The sequence below is a fragment of the Nicotiana attenuata genome, chromosome 1 (assembly GCF_001879085.1).
Source record: "Nicotiana attenuata strain UT chromosome 1, NIATTr2, whole genome shotgun sequence".
NCBI lineage: Eukaryota > Viridiplantae > Streptophyta > Magnoliopsida > Solanales > Solanaceae > Nicotiana > Nicotiana attenuata.
In genome coordinates, this window is record NC_031989.1 from 93,735,265 (window position 1) to 93,760,683 (window position 25,419).

General features: G+C 41.9%; 1 protein-coding gene across 1 annotated transcript; it reads left to right on the top strand.

Annotated features, from left to right (window-relative positions):
* On the top strand, window positions 23,355-24,653 carry LOC109238567. Its single transcript, XM_019405052.1, has 3 exons — window positions 23,355-23,984; window positions 24,076-24,133; window positions 24,241-24,653. Exons 1-3 carry the CDS (start codon window positions 23,355-23,357, stop codon window positions 24,651-24,653), a joined length of 1,101 nt encoding a protein of 366 aa, XP_019260597.1.

Below are 25,419 nucleotides of genomic sequence, written 5' to 3' on the forward strand. Positions count from 1 at the left end.
AATCCAAAACATGAGACGGATCGCAGAAATACTTCCGGAGCATAGAAACATGAAACACTTGGTGAACACTCGACAGACTTGGCGGAATTGCAAGCTTGTAAGCCACCTCTCCAACCCTCTCAAGCACCTCAAACGGACCAATGTACGGAGGGATCAACTTGCCCATCTTCTCGAACCTCATAACACCCTTCATGGGTAAAACCTTGAGTAATACCTTCTCCCCCACCATCTAAGCAACATCACGAACCTTTCGATCGGCATAACTCTTCTGTCTAGACTGCACCGTGCAAAGCCAATCCTGAATAGATTTAACCTTGTCCAAAGCATCCTAAACTAAGTCAGTACTAAATAGCCTAGCCTCACCAGGCTCAAACCAACCCACCGGAGACCGACACCATCTCCCATACAAAGCCTCATACGGATCCATTTGAATGCTCGATTGGTAGTTTTCTTTGTAGGCAAAATCTGCAAGAGGAAAAAACAGATCCTACCAACCCCTAAAATATATGACACGAGTGCATAGCATATCCTCCAATATCTGAATAGTGCGCTCGGACTGTCCGTCTATTTGAGTGTGGAATATTGTACTCAACTCAACCTGTGTGCCAAACTCTCGTTGCACTGCTCTCCACAACTGCAATGTAAACTGCGTGCCCCGATCTGAAATGATGAACACCGGCACACCGTGAAGGCGAACAATCTCGCGGATGTAGATCTCAGCCAACCACTCTAAAGAGTAAGTAGTCCCAACTGGAATAAAATACGTGGACATGGCCAACCGATCCACAATCACCCAAATAGCATCAAACGTCCTTGAAGTCCGTGGGAGCCCAACTATAAAATCCATGGTGATACACTCCCATTTCCACTCTAGAATCTCAAGCCTCTGAAGAAATTTTTCCGGTCTCTGATGCTCATACTTCACCTACTGAATATTTAGGAAACGAGCTACAAATCCCACTATGTATTTCTTCATCCTCCTCCATCAATAGTGCTGCCTCAAGTCCTGACACATCTTTGCGGCACCCGGATGAATGGAATACCGCGAACTATGTGCCTCACCAATAATCAACTCACGTAGCCCATCCACATTGGGCACACAAATCTAACCCTGCATTCGCAATACCCCATCATCTCCAATAGTAATATCCTTGGCATCACCATGCTAAATCGTGTCCTTAAGGACAAGAAAATGGGGATCATCATACTGACACTCTCTGATGCGATCATATAAGGAAGACCGAGAAACCACATAAGCTAGAACCCAACTGGGCTCCTAAACATCTAACCTCACGAAATGGTTGGCCAAGTCTTGAACATCTAATGCAAGTGGTCTCTCACCAACAGGAATGAATGCAAGGCTACCCATACTCGCCGCCTTTCGACTCAAGGCATCTGCCACAACATTGGCCTTCCCAGGATGATACAAAATGGTAATATCATAGTCCTTTAGCAGCTCCAACCATCTCCGCTGCCTCAAATTAAGATCCTTCTGTTTGAACAAGTGCTGGAGACTCCGATGATCTGTAAATACCTCACAAGACACACCGTAGAGATAATGCCTCCAAATCTTCAATGCATGAAAGATGGCTGCCAACTCCAAATCATGAATAGGGTAGTTCTTCTCATGAGGCTTCAACTGGTGCAAAGCATAAGCAATCACTCTACCCTTCTACATCAAGACACACCCAATACCAATTCGAGAAGCATCACAATACATTGTATAAGGACCTGACGCTAAAGGCAAAAGAACTGGAGATGTGGTCAAGGCAGTCTTGAGCTTCTAAAAGCTTTCCCCACACTCATCAAACCACCTGAATGGAGCACATTTCTAGGTCAACCTGGTCAAAGGCGCTGCAATTGACGAGAAACCCTCTACAAAGCAAGGAGAAAGCTCCGAATCTCAGTAGCTAAAGACAGTTTTGGCCAACTCTGAACCGCCTATATCTTCTTTGGATCCACCTTAATCCCCTTACTGGACACCACACGCCCCAAGAATGCCACTAAACTAAGCCAAAACTCACACAAGAGAACTTGGCATAAAGTTTCTCCTCCCTCGATCGCTGTAGTACAATCCTCAAATGGTGGGCATGCTCCTCCTGGCTACGTGAGTACACCAACATATCATCAATGAATACTATGACAATTGAGTCAAGGTACGGCTGGAATACATTATTCAGTAGATGTATCAATATTGTTGGGGCATTGGTCAGTCCAAAAGACATCACAAGGAACTCATAATGACCATAACGGGTCCTGAATACCGTCTTCAGAATATCCTAGTCCCGAATCTTCAACTGGTGATACCTAGACCTCAAATCAGTCTTAGAGAACACCCTAACTCCCTGAAATTGGTCAAATAAATCATCAGTACGTGGCAAAGAATACTTGTTCTTGATTATAACTTTGTTGAATTGCCTATAGTCGATGCACATCCGCATAGTACCATCCTTCTTCTTCACAAAAAAAACCGGTGCACCCCAAGGCGACACACTAGGCCAAATAAACCCCTTATCAAGAAGCTCCTGAAGTTGCATTTTCAATTTCTTCAACTCTGTTGGTGCCATACGATACAGAGGAATAGAAATGGGCTGAATGCCCGGCACCAAGTGAATATCAAACAGGAAACACATCCGAAAAGTCTCGCACTACCGGAATAGAAACAATAGTAGGAGTATCAACACCAACATCTCTCACAAAGGCCAAATATGACAAACACCCCTTCCCAACCATCCATTGGGCCTTCAAATATGAAATCACCCTACTAGGAACATAATCCAGAGAACCTCTCCACTCGATACTTGGCAACCCCAGCATTGCCAATGTCACAGTCTTAGCATGACAATTCGGAATAACATGACATGGAGACAACCAACCTATACCTAAAATCACATCGAAATAAGAGGTCAACTCTAGTCTCGAATCCCCCAATAGTCACTACACATGACCGATGCATAGATACATCAACAGGTGAAACTAAGGACTCACTGGGCATATCCAAATAACAAGCAAAATATGATGATACATAGGAATAAGTGGAACCTGGGTCAAATAATATAGATGCAACCCTATGGTATATTGAGACAATATATGTGATCACTGTGTCTGATGCAACGGCCTCTATCCTAGAAGGAATAGCATAGAATCGAACCTAAACGCCACCTGATCGACCTCCCCCTCTAGGGAAGCCTCTAGGTACCTGAGCCCCACCCCGAGTTGGCTACGCGTGTGGTGAAGTGAGTGGTGTAGAAGTCGTAGCCTGAACCCTCTACTAAACTGAACCTTCCAAGAGATGGGGACACTGCCTCCTGATATGCTCAAGCTCCCTACACTCGTAGCAACCCCTATCCGTCAATGGTGGTGGTGGCTGAATCGGACCCCGAGAACCAGAATAACCAATAGAAGAACTTGGTGCAGATGAACCCTGAACTGAAGGAGCACGAGATGAACTCTGAGCTAGAAAGTGTGAGCATGTGATTTTTACCCTACTAAAAATACTCCTACAAAATTGAAGAAATAGATTTTTTCCAATTTTTTTTTTCAATTTTAAAGGATTTTTGTAGTATTTTTATTAGTTGTTTGCATTTTTTGTGCATGTTTAATTTTGTTAAAATCATGAAAAAATGCCCAGAAAATGTCAAACATTTCATGCATGCATATTAGGTTTTTTGTTCATATTTTAGGATTAATTAGTTAATTAATTGCTTTATTAAAATAAAAATCACAAAAAATATTGTTCATGTCTACATTTTAGCTTTTAATATTAGATTAGTATTTTCTTCTTCATTAATTTAGGATTAACTGATTTTGTAATTATTATAAATAGATATTTAGTTTGATTTTATAGGTGATATTAACTTAGGATTTAATTAATTTAGTTAGGATTTTTAAAATAAAGAAAAGAAAAAAAACAAAGAAAAGGAAAATGGAAAAGAGACAATTGGGTTTTCTGATAGTGGGCCACCTCATAGAGCAAATGCAATGGCCCAAATGTGATATTTTACCCAATTCCGCCCCAGCCCAACTCCCATAAATACTCGGTCCAATTCACCTCTTACCAAACGACATCGTTTCCCCGTCTTTCAATCACAGCCGTTGGATTCTTTTGAACCAACGGCTTGGAACTGGTCACTTAATTCCCTTATAACTGTCAGAACAGCCCCCCTAACCCCAAAACACCCCCCCCCCATTCTCACTTCTCTCTTAGAGACTAACCCTAGCTGCCGTAAAATCCCTCGCCGGCTCCGCCTCTCTCCGCCGCCCGGAAATCGCCTTACAGCGGCGGAGTACTTCCAAACCGCCTCAAATTCACTCCCCGTAATCCCTAGCCCCCCTTCTTCACTAATCCACCAACCTTTTCACCAAAAACCCCACTAAATTCCACCAATTTCGAATCTGAAACCTATACCCCAAAAACCCTAAGTCGCCTAAACAACCCCAAATTCACACCATAGGACCCTCAACCTCCCCTCATCACTAATCTACCACCGATTCCCCAAAAAACCCTTTAATTTCCTCAAATTTTAGATCTCAGGAAATCAGAAACCCTAATCCCCCTTTTCTTGATGCTGGTCATTTCGGGCTTGATTTAGTTCGAAATCTATGTTAATCAATCGTTCACAGTAGGAACGATTGATTAGCATATGTTGAAGCTATTTCAATGGAGTTCCGGTTTGCCAGAAAATCCCTCCGGTATATTTCTTTGACTCATTTTCCCTTTTGTTGTGTTCTTATGATTCGAGTGCATCTGTTTAGTTAATTAAACTGCTAGTTTAATTTCGAAATTATTCCAGACATGTTTGACTGTTAAAAAATTAGTTTAATTGTTAGTTTGTTTGATTCAATCATTTGTAAATTAATTAGGTTAAGTTCTAGGGTTTCTTGGCATTTGCATTTTAGTTCTTCGTTTGGTTACTGTTTTGCTATGTTTGCTTGTTTGAATATAGTTTTGTTTAGAGTTTGATTAGATTAAACCTTTAATTCACTAATAGACTAGGCTGTTTGGTTTAAAGTCCAATTAATTCTAAGTTTAATTGATAATCAAAGCTTCTATGGATACAATTGAAAACAATGTTAGGAAGTTTCAATGCTGGAATCTTCTAGATTGTTCTAGGAGGTTCCACAAATGGTTTTGAAATTAGATTTTAAGGCAGAATTGGTTAGAATTGAAATACAGTACCTAAAAGGGTAAAATTGGATTTTTACAAAGGTTAAAATATCATAATGTTCTAGTATGGGATAGCTGCCCCATTCTTAGCATGTAAATGTTAAAATTTGGTGGGAAAAAGGACATACATCTGTCGAAAGATGCTGTACTATCTAGCATTTCAGAAATTAGGGTAGAATATTCTATTTTTTATGCTATCCTTGTGCATTATATATAAAGAAAAAGCATTCGCTCATTCTCACACAAGTTCATCGGCATATCTGCACCTAAAAAAACTTCAGAATACAAAGAAAAATCCTTGAAACTTTTCTGTCTAAAAACTTCAGTTTTCTAGTTAGATTTCTAGGCTAGTTTTTCTGGTACTTTGATTTTTGAGAAGTTTGAGTGTTGGTTCTTGATTTCCCGGGTTGATTCCTGACTGCTGCTGTTTGGATTTTGGTTGCTGGTCCATCTTTAAGTTTCAACCAGCAGTTCATTTGTTTTTGCTGCTGATTTTTGTTGTTTTTCAGGGTACTGATTTTAGCCTTTTTCATGTACTGCTTGTTTAAATAATATGTAAGACAAAATGCTGCAAATTACATGTGATAAATGAGTATTTTTTTTATGGTAGTTGTTGATTACATTGATATGGATCTGATTAATCTTTTGTTATGTTAGTGTAACCTCGAAATAATCTGGTATGAGTAGCTTGGTCAATACGTTGATGCTTGTAGTTTTCCTCTTGAAAGTAACCTTATTTGAAGATGCTTCTTTAGCTAAATGTTCTTCATGTTAACACTGATTCTGAGTATTAGTTATTGAAGTCATTTCTTCCCTTTTTCTTCTATTGATGAATAACATGGTGTTTACTTGAGGTCATTTGGGGTTTGTCTTGCTAACCATGAGCTATAACCTGCGGATTTGGCCACTAGTTGGCCAAATCAGCAAGTTCAAAAGCTAAGAGCTGAAATTCTGCTATTGATATCATGCTGAAACCGGTGGCTTCATGTGGTGGGCCAAGCTTGTGATGGATAAATCATGTCCTAAAGGGGCAAGTGTTCACTAGGCTATCAATTACATGGAAGTTGTAATAGAATTAGTTGATATTTTCTATTTAAAAATTAAATTCCGGTATAGTAGATCAGTTGTAATTCTCACATTATTGTTAAGATAGTCATTAATAACTGCCATTTAGTATCAAGGTGCTGTAAATATAGCATGACCATTGGAAAATCAATCGAGCTTCTGTAGATTCATAATAAGTTTGAAGTATTTGATGACTTGATGATAACAACTTTGTGTTTAGGATTATTACTTAAAAATCAACTTTGAGCAGCATGTTCTGTCGAGTTTTCATGGCTATGAATTTATTGCATAATGTTCAATCTTTTAGCAATGTTATTAAGTAGCCAAAGTGATTTTGGGCCAGACTGATAAAGTGACCCGGTTGAGGTCATTTAAACCAGTCTGGACACTCTAGGCCATTGGGCCTTAGAGTTAACCCATTGAATTTTGTTCGAAGGAATAGATTCACAATCTTACGTTATATTCTATTACTTGTGTGAAAGTATGAATCATTCGGCCCCAATCTGGACTTGTCGAAATTCTGAGAATGGAAATTTTACATTATACTGTTTAGCCTAATTAAAATATTGCCCAAACATGTAGGCTCTAAAGGGATATTGAACCAGTACATGGGAACAAGTGCAAACAACTGTTTGAATCAAATGTGCTAGCTCTTTGACTATTCATAATGATCATCTCTTTATTTACTAGCCAATAATTTCCTCAACCTTGTCCTTCACAATAATCTCGAAGTAGTTTTAGGAAATAACTTGAACATCGTAGTTTGCTTTAGGCGCGTAATTAAATCATCACGACTATGGGTACGGTTACCGTGGCATAGTCACGGTACATAATCCCAAATTCGAGTGTGCATTTCATGTGACCCGGTCATACCAAATTCGACTAATAATAAAATAAAAATATCGCGAATCGCGGGTGCATTTCATGTAGCGTGGTTTGCGGTGTGTTCCAAAACGGCAAGTGTACGATAATCGTAACTTGTCCAAGAAAAAATTCCATAAATCCTAAAAAGCAGTTTAAAATAATGAAAAGTGATTATAAAGTTAAAATGCACAATAGGTTTAAAACTTGTAATTAATCAGATAATTAGGCCAATTATTAATAGTTAAAGCGACCGTGCTAGAACCACAGAATCTGGGAATGCCTAACACCTTCTTCCGGGTTAACAGAATTTCTTACCTAGTTTTTCTGGTTTCGCAGACTTTTAAATAAAGTCAAATTTCCTCGATTTGGGATTTTAAAATAAACCGGTGACTTGGGACACCATGATAAATATCCCAAGTGGCGACTCTGAAATAAATAAAATAATCTCATTTCGATTTATGCCACTTTAGAAAAAACTCCCTTATATCCCCATCGGGTGTAAAAAGGAGGTGTGACAGCTCTGGCGACTCCGTTGGGGATTGGAACCCAGAATCTCTAGTTCAGGGTTCAAGAATTCGAGCTTAGAATAACTGTTGTACTTGGCTTTATTTATTATCTGATTTTTACATGTTTGAGCCTAATGTGCTAAATGCCATTTTTTACCGCTTTGATATTGTTTGAACTGTATATAAATTGTTACGAAACCCTCTTCTCTCTGAGTCATCTAAATCATCTGGGAAGTGTGCACTTCGTGTGACTTCTTTTCTGTTAGAGTCATATCCTAATTTTAGAACGAGGTTCGGACAAGTTGCAAAGCCGGTGAAGCTTCTATATTCTCGGTACGCTGCCCCCCCCCTCCCCCCCCCTCCCCCCGCTCGGGTAAGCCAGGTCTAGAACAATACACCCAGGTTTTTAAACCTAGAACAACAAAGCCTCATGCTGGATCCCTAGTAGGAACGCTTGTTTGCATCACGTGCATTTGACTTTGGGGACTAAACACAGGGGTTGGGTCCGTCTAGGACAGGTGCACCCGAAATTAAAAGACCACCTTGATGCATTTTACTTGCTACTTGTACACTTATTTGCTTCGGATTACATGTTGACCCGCTTCTAGAATAAGGGAGAAAAGTTGGAAAACCAAATTGAGGTAGGAGAGAGAGAATTGCCCGGAGTTCAAAATACCCCGAAACTCTGGAAAAAAAAAGAGATAAAGAAAGAAAAAATTGTTTCAAAACATTTCATGTTTTTCTGTTGCGTTAAAACTGCCTGAACTACGCAGGTTTGATTCTCACTGGATGTGGGATACGTAGGCAACCCTCATCGGGTCCAACCCCATTTTTGCAAAAATAACCCAAAAAATATAAAATGTTGTCATTTTTTGTCATAAATAAAGTTAGGTGATGTCGGTTTTGTCTAAATAGCCAAAAATGTTCCGACAGGGCGCCGGAAGGCTGTTTTTGCAAGAATAGCCACCTATGATCTTTTTTTCAAATTTTTGGCCAATTGACAAACACAACCCTAAAATCTTCCTTCCTGAAGTGCTGAAGGGCCGTATTTGCAAAGGTGTGTTGTTTTGAGCAAGTTGTTTGAGTTGCAATTTTGCAAAAATAATAATCTTCCTTTTGGGTCAAAATAAATCATGTGTTTTTAACCAATCACTTTAAATAAATGTGTAGGATGAGCACTATTGAAAATGTACCTTTCAAAGTTGTAGAGGAAGTTCCGATAGGACTCCGTATGTGGTGGAACGACCTGGGGGAGGTCAGCAGAGGTGCTGCGATAAAGGCTTTAGGCGGGCTCACTGGTCTCTTGAAGGTTAAACCAAGGGTGGACATAATCGAAGCTTTGCTACCGTTCTGGGACCCGGCGCACAATGTATTTCACTTCTCTGATTTTGAGTTAACCCCTACACTTGAGGAGATAGCAGGCTATGCTGGCCTTAACGGGAATCTCAGGACCCGATACCCAGTGGCACCAAGAGCTGTAACCCCTCATAAGTTTCTGGATCTTCTGAGTATTAGTCGGGAAGTCAAAGATGGAAATTGGGCTGAAGGATTTTGCACGTTCTACTTCCTATACCGTCGTTATGGGGACCCCCATGGTTTTGAGGCTCCGGATATCGGTTTAACTCATAAAGGGAATAAAGGCAAATGGGAAGCACGCTGGGGATTAGCCTTCGTAGTGGCATTCTTAGGCACTCTAGTCTTCCCGAGGAGTGATGGACATATAGAGTTGGGGATTGCAGGAATGGTTGATGTCATGATCAAAAAGCCCAATGGCACTATCATACCAATGATCCTAGAAGAAATTTGTCGAGCTTTAACTGTTTGTCGAGCTGGAGGAAAGTTTTTTGAAGGTTGTAACCTACTTTTACAAATCTAGATGGAAGAACATCTTTGCCATCGTCCGGGGTACATGAACTATGGGCTGACTGGTCTTAACCACATTGAAGAACATGAAAACCGAGTGAATGGTCATGAGTTTCCAGAAGGTACAGAGGCATGGTTTGCACATTTGAGTTCTTTAACTGCAAGAAAAATTGAGTGGACATTCGGTTGGCTCCCGGTCAATGAAGTCATTTATTTGTCGGCCGGAGTATGCTTTCTTTTGTTAATGGGTCTTTGGAGTATTCAGCCGTGTGCTCCATACAGGGTTCTGCGCCAGCTAGGCAGGTACCAAACTATCCCTCACGATGAAGATTTGAGTCGAAAAGTCATTGAACTATGTCCAAAAGCTGCATTCCCGGAAGAAAAGGTTCACCAGATTTAGCATCAATGTAGGTTTCTGGAGCCACAGACTCGAGTACAGGATTTGTCCAGGGGTGAGGTAGATCCTAGCTACATAGCTTGGTATGGTAAAAGATCTCGAGTCCATCAAGACCTAGAACGGCCCGCCAAAAGGCCCCATGTGCAACAGTTCACTGATGAAGCGCAAGAGCAATGGAACTGGTTAGCTAAGGAGAAGGGCTACAGAACTACCATAAGCAAATAAGAAGGGCAAATCGGAGATCTTAAATTTGATAGTAGTGTGTAGGCTGCTGCTGATGAAGGAGAGAAGTAAAAGATGGCCAGAGAAAACGAAGCCCTCCTAGCCCAGATTCAAAGAATAAAAATAGAAGCTGAAAACCACGTAAGAAGCAGAGCAGATGAAAAACACATAAACGGTCTCAGGAGGAAAGTATCTGAGTATGGGACTGATTTGGAAAAGTCTGAAGGTAGATTGGCAAGAGCCCGGGCAAGGTTGGCGAAAAACGCAGAAGGACGGGCAGAGTTTGTTCAGCAATTAAAAGAAAATTATGATAGAGAGGTCGCAAATCTAAAGAAAAAGATAACTACCCTCGAGAATGAAATGGCTCAACAAACAAAGAACTTCAAGGTAGAGAGGGAACATTGCTATGCACTGATGTCCCGACTGGAAGAGGACATGTGACAGTTGCAGGAGCAAAGCCATACGGAGACCCAAGTTTTGGAGGCTAGATCTCAACAAATTGGACGCCTACTCCAAGAGAAAGGCATCATTAGAGAAAGGATTAGAGGAATTGTTGATTATATTGTCATGAAATGCCATGAGTGCGAGGATATGACTAGATCCACTTTCGTTGCCGCTGTGATGACTTTTGTTCGCCAGATAATGGACGACTTGGATCGCCTCCAAGAAGATATTGCACGTAGGCCCGCGTCGAAACCGAATGATGTCCCGCGGGCCCCTGGAGTAGTATTAGAAGAACTTATGTATTCCTGATTTTTCTTTTCGAGTCTGTATTTCAGTTTCTTTAGAGTCTGTTGGTCTACTTTGAGTCTGTTTTGTTTTTTTGTTCTAAGTCTGTATGACGGAGTCTTTGTAATGGAGTAGAACCAGAAGTTTTATTTAATGAAAATTTGAAAATCCAAAAATCTTTCTTTCTTTATTTTTTGCATTTATCCCCTGAACTACGTAATGATCTGATTCGCGCGGCGTCGCGATACGTAGGCAATCACCATCGGATCCGGTCATAGCTGTAGATAACTCGTATAAGAAAGAAAACTGATGAAAAGAGGACACAAAAAAGAGAGAGAAAACAATGCAAAAGAGAGAGCGCAAAGAAAGGAGAGAAAATAATGAAAAAGCATAAAGAAAAGAAAAAGATTCAAAGATCCGGGAGATAAAAAAATTCGGGATGAGACACACGACCGTTGCAAAACATGTAGAAAAACGTCTAACTATCCAGGTGCATTGCATTCCCCCAACGAGCAATTCCCTATGTGTTAAATGTCTCAAACTAACCGTTTTGTTGTGTTTGTCAAGACCAGGTTCTGTTTTAGGTGGTTGGTTTTGTGGTAACCTGGCTTCGCACCTTTACTTCACGCGATCTAAGGGGAGTGTCAAAATGACATCGGAAAGTCACCTACCAATCGTTAACCCATCAGAGGACAGCCCAATGTCGGTTATCCCGACGTCAGAGTCAGCAACAACTAAAGAGAACAGGATACTGCGCCTCCGACGCTTGGTCTAAAGGTAGGGAGCCGCCCAGCGCAATACCTGGTTTCCCCGAGCTGATTCCCAGAACAAGTGAAACCTCCAATGTCCCTATAAACTACCCGACCACCCCATTCGGATACCCTACTATGTCAACCCATTTCACCGGAATGCCTTCTGAGGTTCGCCCCCAGGCACTATTTTCGGGAGTATCTTCTAACATATTCACCGCACTACCAACCTCTGCTACGGCACAGCCAACAGTACCCAGGCCAGGTTTCGAGTCGTCCTCCTTTACTTTCCAAATACCACCATTTCAACTGGACACGGCTCATGTCACCCCAAAGTCCTACCCTCAACACCCTCGGTATGAATCTGCCGTGGAATAGGAGAAAACTGTGAAAAACCCCGAGCAAGAAGAGATGATTCGAAAAAAGAAGAGCGTCGAACAGAGTCTCAAGAACATACAGGGTCTGAGTGACCAGATGAGTGTTTCCTATGTCGACATGTGCATGCTTCCTCATATTCATCTGCCCATCGATTTTAAAACACCAAAATTCGAGAAGTATGACGGGCATGGAGACCCGATTGCCCATTTAAAAAGATACTGCAATCAGTTAAGAGGAGCGGGCGGAAAGGAAGAACTGTTGATGGCTTACTTCTGAGAGAGCTTGACTGGAATCGCATCAGAATGGTATATGGACTAGGACATCTCCCACTGGCACATATGGGATTACTTGGCCCGAGACTTTGTTAGATAATTCCAGTACAATGTGGACATAGCTCCAGATAGAAACTCTTTGTCCAATCTCAAAAAGAAGTCTTCAAAAAGATTCCGAGAATACTCTATCAAATGGCGCGAGCAAGCGGCCAGGGTAAAACCCCCAATGGATGAGACCGAGATGGTTAGCGTCTTCCTGCAAGCCCAAGAGGCTGATTAGTTCCAGAGCATGATGTCCGCCATGGGCAAGCCGTTTGCAGAAGCCATAAAGATTGGGGAGATGGTGGAAAATGGTTTGAAGACGGGTCGCATCATGAGCCAGTTGGCTATAAGGGTCACTTCTCAAGCATTCCAGAGTGGATCAAGGGGTGTAGCAAACCGGAAAAAGAAAGAAGAAGTAGCAATAATGGCCTCAAGTCTGAAAAATCCTCGTCAACCCCGAGGTTACATTGGTTCCTCTTCCAGCACCCCGCAACGTTACTACCCTCACCAAGATGCAGCATATGCCATGACCCCTCAGCCTTATGCAGTAATGAACGCTCAACCGTATGCCCGACCGTAACAACATTACTATCAGAACCGAGCTCCACCTCCCAGAAATAACCCTCCTCACCAAGCTCCATATAATCCCCGTCCACTACAAAATAATTTTCCATATAACGCTCGTACCCGTGAACCACCAAGAAAAACCAACTTCACACCCATCGGTGAATCATATTCCAGCCTCTTCCCAAAATTGGTCCAAATGGGTTTGTTATAGCCCGTACCTCCAAACAGGAAAAACCTAGAGTCACCCTCCTACCGACCAGGTACCCGATGCACTTATCATTCAGGAGCAGAAGGGCACGACACTGAAGTTTGCTGGACCCTTAAAAGAGCGGTCGAGAACTTGATAGAACAAAAGCGGGTAGTGTTGAGGGATGAGGAAGTCCCCAATGTAACCAATAACCCATTGCCAGCCCACAACAACGAGCCAGTTATTGGGATGATTTGTGAGGATGGAGAGTTCGACCCAGCTTTGAAAGCTATCATTGCTATTTCCGATGTTGAAAAGAAGCCCAAAGCAAGCTAAGGATGAGAAGAAGAGCAACTCCGCTCCTCAAAACACAAAAAAGGTTGTGGAAACCAAGACAGGGGCAGTACCTCCTAAAGATGCCGTTCTCTATGTTCCCACCCAAGAAAGAACATCTTGTGTTGAGTCCTCCCAAAAAGTTTGAGCAAAACAAGGTCACGCTGAAGGTACCAAAGATGTACGTACCAAAGGGGACCTATGTGGCGTGGCGGCCGATAATTTCACCCAGGCTGACTGAGCCCGTAGTTATCAGCCACGCACCATAGAATCCTATAAAGGACCCCACTGTCGTCCCGTGGAACTAAAACAAAGCAGTGGTGACGTACAAAGGAAAAGAAATCATGGGGGAAGTGAATGAAACAAACCCGTCTGGCAAGTACCTCAACTTGGAAGAATTGAACAAGACCAAGCAGAAGCGTTTTCTGCTTAAAAAGCCAGTCAGTGCTGAAGAGGCAGAGGAATTCTTCCGAAAGATGAAAACCTCGGACTACGCTATGATTGATCAACTCAGGAAGTCCCCCTCTCAAGTCTCACTCTTGTCCCTATTGATAAGCTCGAATGAGCATCATAAAGTGTTGTTAAGGATGCTTAATGAGGCATATATTCCGGTCGAGACCACGGTTGAACAATTGGAGAGAATGGCGGAACAATTTTTCGAAGTCAACCGGATCTCATTCAGCCGAAATGATTCGCCTCCGGAAGGGGCTGCCCACAATAAAGCTCTTCATTTGACCGTTAAGTGTGAAGGATACTACGTGAAAAAAGTTATGTTGGATGGCGGATCTGGGGTTGATATTTGCCCTCTCTCCACCTTATAGAGAATGAAAATCTGGACTGAAAGGATTAGACCCAACAATGTTTGTGTACGTGCTTTTGACGGCGTCAAGAGGGACACGATAGGGAGATTGATTTGATCCTAACCATCAGCTCTGTGGATTTTGAAGTAACATTTCAGGTTTTGGACATGGACACCTCCTACAATTTTCTCCTAGGAAGGCCTTGGATCCATGCTGCAGTAGCCGTACCTTCTACTCTCCACCAAATGGTTAAGTTTGAACACGAAGACCAAGAAATCATGGTCCATGGAGAAGATGAGCAATCAATCCACAGGGACCCATCAGTTCCCTGTCTGGAGGCTAAAGAAGGTAGTGAGCTCATAGTCTACCAAGCTTTTGAGATCGTGGTCGCGGACCAGTGTGAGGAGGGAACCCCGTGTCCTCAACCCTTCTTGTCAAAAGCGTCAATCATGGTCGCCACTGAAATGATTAAGCACGGGTACAAGCCTGGGAAAGGGCTCGGGGTATCTTTTTAAGGCATCACGGAGCCCATCACTCTAACTGCCAGTGAGAAATTCTTCGGTGTGGGTTTCCAAGCCACAGAAGCTGATGTAACATGGGCTAATGAATGTAAGAACAATGGGTGGGTCCTGCCTCAGCTGGTCGCGCATCTCTCCAAAATGTTTGTTAAGCCAAGATACATAGAGGAAGAAGATGAGGCCTTCACGGCCGAAGAAATTGAGGACATTTGTGGAGCGATGAGGCAAATGTTATAAAGGCTCATATGGTCCAGCCGGGTGAAGGCTCAAGCACCGCTGAGGTGCAATATGTGGGGTCAAATGCCAAACTGCAAAATTGGAAGGCTACTTCATTCCCAGTTAGGCGGGAATCCCGGTAGTTCAGTCTTGCCATCCTTTCTACATTTTGAGTTATTTCAGGGTGTAACTCGAATGTTTTTAGTTTATTGTCTTTTAAATTCCAATGTAGACCCTCATATCTTCAAATTTAATGAAATGAAATCAGTATTTCATCATCTATGAATCTCTTTCTTTATTCTTTCTGATTTTTGTTATTTTTTCTTATCTCTCCTTTTAGTTCTAATAATGCGGACTTAAATAACATGACATGCTTGCGGACTTGATGCCCGGATCTTAATACGCTGTCTATCTGTGAAATAATGAATCAAGAACCAGAATATGATGAAGATGAGGCTTTTAAGGAAATAAATTGAGAATTGGAACAATTTGAGAATAAGCCTAAGCCAAACTTAAATGAAACCGAGCCAGTTAATTTGGGTAGTCCGGATGAGGTCCAGGAAACCATGATCAGCATTCACGCTGATGAAAGAACTAGGGATGCATTGATCCAACTTTTGTTCGAATTCAAAGACATGTTTGCCTGGTCCTATGATGACATGCCAGGACTGAGTGTTGATTTAGTGGTGCACAAATTGCCAACTTACCCCGATTATCCCCTTGTCCAACAAAAACAGAGAAAGTTTAAAACAGACATCAGTGACAAGATCAAAGAGGAAGTCACCAAACAGTTGAAAGCGGGTGTGATCCGAGTGGTACGATACACCACATGGCTGGCTAATGTGGTCCCAGTGCCAAAGAAAGATGGGAAAACCCGAGTGTGTGTTGATTATCGGGCTTTGAACAAAGCAAGCCCCAAGGACAACTTTCCATTACCAAACATCGACATACTTGTTGACAACTATGCCAAACATGAGATATAGTCTTTTGTGGATTGTTATGCTGGGTATCATCAAGTTCTGATGGATGAAGAAGATGCAGAAAAGACGGCTTTCACCACACCTTGGGGTACTTACTGTTAAAAGGGTCATGCCATTTGGTTTGAAGAACACCGGAGCAACTTACATGAGAGCCATGACTACCATCTTTCATGACATGATGCACCAGGAAATTGAGGTGTATGTGGATGACGTGATCATTAAATCCAGAACGCAGGATGACCATGTGCGAGATATGAGGAAGTTCTTTGAGCGCCTGCGTAAGTATGATTTGAAGTTGAATCCAACTAAGTGTTCATTTGGCATGCTGTCTGGGAAATTGTTGGGATTTATAGTCAGTCGGAGGGGCATCGAGTTAGATCCAACGAAGATAAAGTCTATCCAGGATTTGCCCCCTCCAAAAACCAAGAAAGAGGTTATGAGTCTGTTGGAAGATTGAATTGCATCAGCAGGTTCATTGCTCAGTTGACTTCCACGTGTGAGCCCATATTTAAGCTATTGAAGAAAGATGCGGCGATTAGATGGACAAATGAGTGTCAAGAAGCTTTCGAAAAAATCAAAGAATATCTGTCGAATCTACCACTGTTGGTCCCACCCGAACCTGGAAAGCCTTTGTTCTTGTACTTGACAGTATTGGAGAATTCTTTTGGATTTGTTCTCGGGCAACATGATGTAACCAGGAAGAAAGAACAAGCCATATACTATTTGAGCAAGAAGTTCACTAGTTATGAAGCCAAGTACACTTTGTTGGAAAGAACTTGGTGCGCCCTAACTTGGGTCGCTCAAAAGCTTAGGCATTACTTGTTGGCTTATACCACCTATCTCATAACTAGATTGGATCCTTTGAAGTACATATTCCAAAAGCCGATGCCCACGGGAAGGTTAGCAAAATGGCAAATCCTGCTCACCGTGTTTGACATAGTCTATGTCACCCGCACGGCGATGAAAGATCAAGCCTTGGCGGATCACCTAGATGAGAATCCGGTTTATGATGAATATCAATCCTTGAGTACATACTTTTTGGACGAGGAGGTAAATTCAGTTGAGGTAATTCAAGAAGACACAAATGCTTGGAAAATGTTCTTCGACGGAGCAGTGAATGCAAAAGGTTTTGGGATTGGGGCAATTTTGATTTCGCCCACTCGTCAGCACTATCCGGCCACAGCCCGGCTTTGGTTTTTCTGTGCGAACAACACTGTCGAGTATGAAGCCTGCATTATGGGCATGAACATGGCAATCGATCAGGATATGGAAGAATTGTTAATCATGGGAGATTCTGACTTGATTGTCCGACAAGCTCAAGGTGAATGGGAAACCAGAGATATCAAGCTTATCACATACAGGCAACACGTGGAAGATCTTAGAAAACGATTCAAGTCTGTCGAGTTCAGGTATATCCCTTGATTCCACAATGAGTTAGCTGATGCACTGGCTACTTGGGCCTCAATGCTGCCGTATCTGGGCAATGCCCACATTGACCCATTGGAAATCCAAGTCCGAGAAAGACATGGTTACTGCAATACAGTTGAGATGGAACCAGATGTTCAGCCATGGTATCATGATATCAACAGATTCTTGAAAACAAAAAACTACCGAACAAGCTAGTAGAGACCAAAAGAGAACCATTAGAAGGCTCGCTAGTAGTTTCTTCTTGAGCGGAGAAGTCTTGTATAAAAGGAATCTAGATTTGAACCTTTTAAGATGCGTGGATGACCAAAAGGCCGGAAGAATCATGAATGAAGTGCATGCGGGGAGTATGTGGACCCCATATGAATGGATACGTCCTTGCAAAGAAAATCCTTCGGGCAGGTTATTACTGGATGATCATGGAAAAGGATTGCTTCAGTTTTGTCCGAAAGTGTCATCAATGTCAGGTACACTGTGACCTGATTCATGCACCACCTTCAGAATTGCATCCTATGTCGGCACCATGGCCGTTCGTTGCTTGGGGTATGGATGTCACTGGGCCAATCGAGCCAAAAGCTTCAAATGGGCACAGATTCATCTTAGTTGCCATTGACTATTTCACAAAATCGGTTCAGGCAGTCACTCTCAAAGCCGTCACCAAGAAAGCAGTGGTGGACTTCCTGCATTCCAACATTATCTGTCGTTTTGGTATTCCTAAAACTATCATTACGGACAATGCTACAAATTTGAACAGTCATTTGATGAGGGAGGTATGCAAACAATTTAAGATCACGCATCGGAATTCTACCCCTTATCGGCCCAAAGCTAATGGTGCTGTCGAAGCAGCGAACAAAAATATCAAGAAGATCCTCAGGAAAATGATCCAAAGTTCTAGACAATGGCATGAAAAGTTGCCTTTTGCATTGTTGGGATATCGCACAACCGTGCGCACATCAGTTGGGGCAACACCCTATCTATTGGTTTATGGCACTGAAGCTGTACTACCCGCAGAAGTTGAAATTTCATCTCTTCGAATCATCGTCGAAGCTGAGATTGAGGACAATGAATGGGTCAAGACCCGTCTAGAACAGTTAATCATGATTGACGAAAAGAGGATGGCTGCAGTTGCCATGGGCAGTTGTATCAACAAAGAATGGCCCATGCCTACAACAAGAAAGTGTGGCCTAGGAACTTTGAAGTGGGGCAACTCGTTTTGAGACGTATTCTCCCACATCATAAGGAAGCAAAAGGAAAGTTTGCTCCAAACTAGAAGGGTCCGTACATTATAAGAAAATTATTGCCAAAAGGGGCATTGTACTTGGGGGACATTGAAGGAAATAACCCCGAAACAGCTGTCAATGCAGACGCGGTCAAAAGGTATTACGTTTAAACCTTCTGCGGTGCTAATATTCTCCGATTGGGATGATGAAGGCTTTCATTCTCGCTACCCAAACACTGTCAACCCTTTGCAAACCCTTTGATCCGGTTACCTTTCTATGATTACCCTCTTTGGAGCCCGAAAATGCAAAAAAAAAAAATCAAAAACAAAAGTTTCCCTGAACTACGTTCGACTTGATTATGAAAGGATACGTAGGCAGCCTCTCTTTGGGGTTCAGTCACACCAAAATAAAAACCACATTTTCCCAAAAGTTGAAATTGGGGCAGAAGTTATAATGGTTCGGCGATGGTTTGCTTGAAAGGTTCCAAAGTTGTAATTCAATCCAAACTCTTTTCACCCCAAATCTTGTTCAAGTCCTTCCGATCAATCGGTAAAGATGTTCAAAATTGGAGGATGTGATTACCTTGATCTGATACAATCAAATGAGAGAAATAAAATGAGAGAGTCTTATCGGTGAAAACCCACACGGGCACCATAAGGCGATGGTAAGCAGAGAAATTGAAATGAGAGAGTCTTGCTAGTGAAAACTCGCAAAGAGCACTATAAGACGACGGTGAGAGGAGAAATGAGAGAGGTCGGTTGGTGAAAACCCGCAAAGGGCGCCGCTGATCAAAAAAGGGATCCCTTACTACCATCGGCACTGGTAGAGTTCTGGCAAGGTTTCTCGGTTTTGAGGTATGGTTTATGATAGGTTTGTGAGGTTTGGATGGTTTGTACAGATCGGGTATCCAGTCCAAGAAGCATGTCTTGTCTATTAAAGTCTGAATACACTCCAGATAAGTCCTTCTTTCCTTTCCCCGAAAAGAACACTTCTCGTTTAAATTCATTATCCTGTCCGTTTGTTTACTTTTCTTTGAATCACTTTCGGTCTAATTCTCCTCCGAAACTAATACAAAGAAAAGATGGCAAGATTGGTTTTATAGGGTTTGTTTGACAAAAGCTAAAATTCAAGAAAAAGCACCCAACCTCAACAGGTGCATCGAGTCGACCTCGACTGGCTATGACGGCCGATGCTCGAGAGTCAAAAACTCTTGAAAAGAAAGGAAATCAAAGTCAAGAGCCCATAAAGGCAAAATAAGATGGAAAAAGGCCAAGCCCCACACGGGTTAATCATCATGTGGAATTTGGGAAAGTCAAGATCCCCGGGTTTATAAATGAAACCGATTTCCAGAGAGCCAACAAGCAATGGAGATTTTTATTGAAAGAGCTGGGCCAAGATCAAGTGATCGAAACAATCATGGCCACAAAACCAACCACCGTTTCAAACTGACAAATTGTTCTTTGATTTGAAAACAGGAAATAGGTGCAATCCAAAAAAACCTAGCGAGAATCAGGTGCAATAAAAGCAAAGTACGCAGAGACCAAAATGGTTCTGCAACAAAAGTTAACCCAAAAGAGGGAAGTCCCCTTTCAAACTCTTTACTCCTTCTCCTAAATAAAATGAAAAGTGAAATGAAAAGAAAAAAGAAGAAAAAATTCGAAACCATGGTAGCATAGGGTCTCCAATCTCTAGCTACATCTTGTCCAACATAGGGTCCCATTGAAGTCACAAGCTTTGCATGTCCCATTTTGATCCGAAAAGCTGAAGAAAAATGAACCAGTGTTCGCAGCTAACAAGCATCAAGACATGATTGAAGTCACAAGCTTTGCATGTCCCATTTTGATCCGAAAAGCTGAAGAAAAATGAACCAGTGTTCGCAGCTAACGAGCATCAAGATTACGATCAGAGTCTGTAGGAAGAACCAGCCCAGACTCAAGATCGAGCTTCAGAAGGTTTATAGATAGGAATCTTGTAACTCGTTGTTAATAGGCTTAGTTAGCTAGTTTTTCATTTTTCATTTTTGTGTAATAAGGAGCTCAGCAAGCAGAAACAGCAGTAACAGCAATGAAATCATAGTTTCTCGGTAGTCCCAGCTACCAAAACTTCCAGAACTACACTGACCTGATTCCTTTATAGCCAAGGATATGTAGGAAACCTCTGAAGCAAGGTTCGGTCAGACTTTTCCCCAAAGGATGCTTCCTATAGAGTATCCAGACGGGCAAAAATCGCTCGTAATTGCTCATTTTATCTTTTTCCGAAAACTCTTCGTGTTTCCGAGCAAAGAGGGGCAGCTGTGAGCATGTGATTTTTGCCCTACTAAAAATACTCCTACAAATTTGAAGAAATAGATTTTTTCCAAATTGTTTTTCAATTTTATAGGATTTTTGTAGTATTTTTATTAATTGTTTGCATTTTTTGTGCATGTTTAATTTTGTTAAAATCATGAAAAAATGCCCTGAAAATGTCAAAAATTTCATGCATTGCATATTAGGTTTTGTATTTATATTTTAGGATTAATTAGTTAATTAATTGCTTTATTAAAATGAAAATCACAAAAAAAAATTGTTCATGTCTACATTTTAGCTTTTAATATTAGATTAGTATTTTCCTCTTCATTAATTTAGGATTAACTAATTTTTTAATTATTATAAATAGATATTTAGTTTGATTTTATAGGTGATATTAATTTAGTATTTAATTAATGTAATTAGGGTTTAAATTAGAGAAAAGAAAAAGAAAAACAAAGAAAAGGAAAATGGGAAAGAGACAATTGGGGTTTTCTGATATTGGGCCACCCCCAAAGAGCAAATGCAATGGCCCAAATGTGATTTTTTACCCAATTCCGCCCCAGCCCAACTCCCATAAATACCCGGTCCAATTCCCCTCTTACCAAACGACATCGTTTCCCGTCTTTCAATCACAACCGTTGAATTCTTTTGATCCAACGGCTCGGAACTGGTCACTTAATTCCCTTATAACTGTCTGAACACCCCCCAACCCTAAACCCCCCCCCCCCCATTCTCTCTTCTCTCTCTCAGAGACTAACCCTAGCCGCCTTAAAATCCCTCGATGGCTCCGCCTCTCTCCGCGCCCGGAAATCTCCTTACGGCGGCGGAGTACCTCCAAACCGCCTCAAATTCACTCCCCGTAATCCCTAGCCCCCTTTTCACCAAAAACCCCTACTAAATTCCACCAATTTCGAATCTGAAACCTACACCCCAAAATCAAAAAAAAAAAAAGGTTACCACCGCCAAAAAACAATTCTCTCTCCGTACTGTGCGATTTATTCGCTACAGTGCATGTCCCAACGAAAATGGACGGTTCTCAGCCGTCCACCGGTGAAAATCACCGGACCAGTCGTCAAAGAAGCACTGTAACAAGGTGCATGACCCCCCCCCCCCCCCCAAACCAGATTNACAAGGCACATGACCCCCCCAAACCAGATTATCCAAACATTTCCCCAGTTGCGATGAATCAAAGGAAAGGTGAGGCGGTCACTGTAGCACGCAGTCGCCTGGGAGATTCAAAAAATTCCCAATTGAATTCTGGAACAAAAAATGATATTCCAATCCATGGAGATTCTTCTCCATCACATAATGCACAGTCTCGCCAAAAATCAGCCATTTCCACCGATGGAATCGACCCCAACGATCACCTGCACAAAAATAGTAACACAAAGCTCGCCCGGGATAGAGTTCCTGCCGGTCAAGTTGAGAATGCAGGGTACCAAAATGATCGTCCTAATGAAGATATCAGTCTTGCACCTTCAATTTTGTATGGGTATCAACTAACTGCTTCAATTTTGCAATCCTTGAACCCAGGTACCCAAAATTCCTCAAAAGTTCAAAAAAACGACAAATCTCAGCATGGACCAATTGAACCCAAGCCATTGATTGAAAATCCATCTTCATACTCTAAGGAACAGGTAAGCACAGTTTCAATTCACTATAACAGTACAATTGATCACTCTGATCACTATAACAGTACAATTGATCACTCTGATCAAAAGCCCAGTTATGCATCATTTGGCCGGACAAGAGGTTCCGATGAACCAATTGCCTCAAAAACAATACCAAAATACTCCTGTTACGCAGGATATTGATCCTCAAAATCCAAACCCAACTCTATATAGGCCAATTCCCTCGAATATCCANTAATATATACCCAATACCCATTATAATCCAATTTATAACGATTCCTAACCCCAATCGAAAGGTCAACACCACCACCTCAACCACTATTCCTTCACTTGTGCAACCAACAATTACCAGTGAGCCATTAGCCACCCAGCTACCTCAGAGCCAATCCAATCCAAACTCCAATCTTAAAGCTACTGCCATACCCAAGATATCAGCCAATTTTGATAAGCCTACCAACACCAAAAAACCTCCAAAAACTTTTGCAACAAACAATCACCCACCCACCCAGCCTGGTAATCAGGCTACATCAACTACTAACCCCAACCCACAGCCTAGCAATTCTTCCAATCAAAACAAACCTACAGGTAACCACTATTACCCATTCCTATGTCACAAGACTCAGAGCTAGGCATGAATCTAAGATCAAACCAATAGCATTTATCCCCCCCCCCCCCCAAAGATAACCACCAAACAAGGTCAACCTGCAATAGTTTTCAAAAGGGAAGATTACATGGTGAGATTTGCAGATAGGTGCAAGTTTACAGTAGTAGGCAAGTTTTCCAACACCATGCCAAGAATGGAAACTATTAGAAAGAGCTTTATTGCTCAGACTGAACTTAGAGGACCAGTCAAGATAGCTCATTTCAATGCTAGGACTGTCTATATTGATCTGGAAAATGAGTATGATCATTCTACTGTCTAGGGTAAGCAGCACATGTATATTCAAGGCCAGATGATGAAATTGGAAGCATGGTCCCCAGCATTCAAACCAAACGAAGACTCTCCCATTGTGCCAATATGGGTGGTGATCCCAGAACTGCCATGGAATTTATACTACATGGAAATCCTCACACCTCTGTTGTCTCCTATAGGCAAAGCTCTATACTTGGACCTTGCATCTTTCCATAAAACTAGGGGAAGTGTGGCTAAGATCAAGATTCAAATTGATCTAACCAAGGAAAGACCCCATCATGTCTGGCTTGGATATGATAAGGAACAGGATGAAAATGGTGATGGAGAATGGTTGGAAGTCCAATATGACAATGTGCCTGCCTATTGTTCTCACTGTAGGCACCTGGGTCACTCTGAATATACCTGTGAAATCAGACTAAAAGAAGAAGAAAAAAGAAGAAAAAGGAAGAAGAAAACAATGCAGCAGGTAACTCCCAATCCACCAACAACAAAAAGTCCAGAGATGAAGCAGGAACTAGCAAGAATCCAAAGAAGGAACAGGGGAAATACCACCACCAGCTACTCAAGATCAAAGAAAAAATCAAACGACAGTACAACACCAAAAGGTAGCAGAACATCAAAATGTTGTAGTTGTGACAACAGAAGAGGAATGGCAAACACAGAAGAAGAAAAACTTTAAAGGCACCACACAAAGCAAGAAACAGCAACAAGTCTACATGCCCAAATAATCTCACATTCAACAGCATCAGATTGCTCCAAATGCCACTCAACAACAGGCACCACAACCACCTCAACCATCAGGTAACCCTCTTATCAATCCTCCAGCTCCACTGGAGAGGAGTGTTGATTTTGGTGCTCAGAATCATCCCAGTCCCCCTTTCCCCCATCTATTTCTACTAATTGTGAAGTTAATGGAGGCAAGGAGAATTGTCAGGAGTTACCTATAGCTAAGCAGGAAGGGGTACCAAAAGGGGAGGGGTTTCCTCATGTTCAGCATGGGTGTGCTGAGGCACCATTGATTGACCATAGGACTGACCTCCCATCCCCTGCTACCATAGTCAATAATTCAGGCAAGCAACAGGCTCATCTTTCTGAAAATGTGATTGTTGAAGAGGATTCTGAGTCCTCCACCTCTGATGAGAAAACCTCTGCACAAATGAAAGTATTGCTCAAAGGAAAAGCCAAAGCTGCAGCTGACTTTCAAATACCAGTTCAGACTCAGAAATCAAAAAACAAACCCAGTCAGAAAAAGAGGAAAGCTATGAGCAACACAAATGCAGGCATCAGCATAAATGAACCACCAGATGAATCCCAATTTTAGAGTCTCACTGTCCAGAAAAGCTTCAGACCTGATCCTAATGTAACAGTGGATTCCTCTACTTACAGGAACTCAGTAGCTAACCCCTCTCTCTCCCAACCATTACTCCCCAACAAAGTACCCCCCTCAGATGACAATGAAACAAACATTACCACCAATTATTAAAAAACAACACCCAGAACACAAAAAACCACCTCTATTCCCTCCAGCAGTCCTAGAAAAAACCATCTCCAGAATCCTCTTGGTATGGTCTTGGAAGAATGCCCTCTTAACAGATATACCTCAAAGCAAGATGACTACAGGCCAATTGAATCAGAAAATGAAATTTTTGGGGATCAAGATGCTGATGATGAGTCTAGTGAAGAGGAGCAACACTGTAAACTCTTGATTGCTGCTGTAAATGGAAACCATAATCAGGAGGCTGATGTTCCTGAAACACTATCATGAAGAATGAGTCCTTCACCAAGGCTAACAAGGAGCAGAGCTGCTAGAAATAGGAGCAGCAGTGTCCCATGCAAACACAACCTAAAACCTTCTTTCCAATGATTAGTACAATCATTTGGAATGCAAGAGGCATCAGAACCTCTGGAGCTATTGAAAGGCTCAAAATTCTGAAACACATCCACAAACTTTCCTTTATTGTTGTTCTTGAACCATTCCTTGATACCTCTCATATCAACTTTTTCAAACTCCAACTCTCAATGCACCAAGCTGCCTCCAATGTTAATGACAAGATTTGGGTTTTTTGGGACAAAGAATTCATTGCATC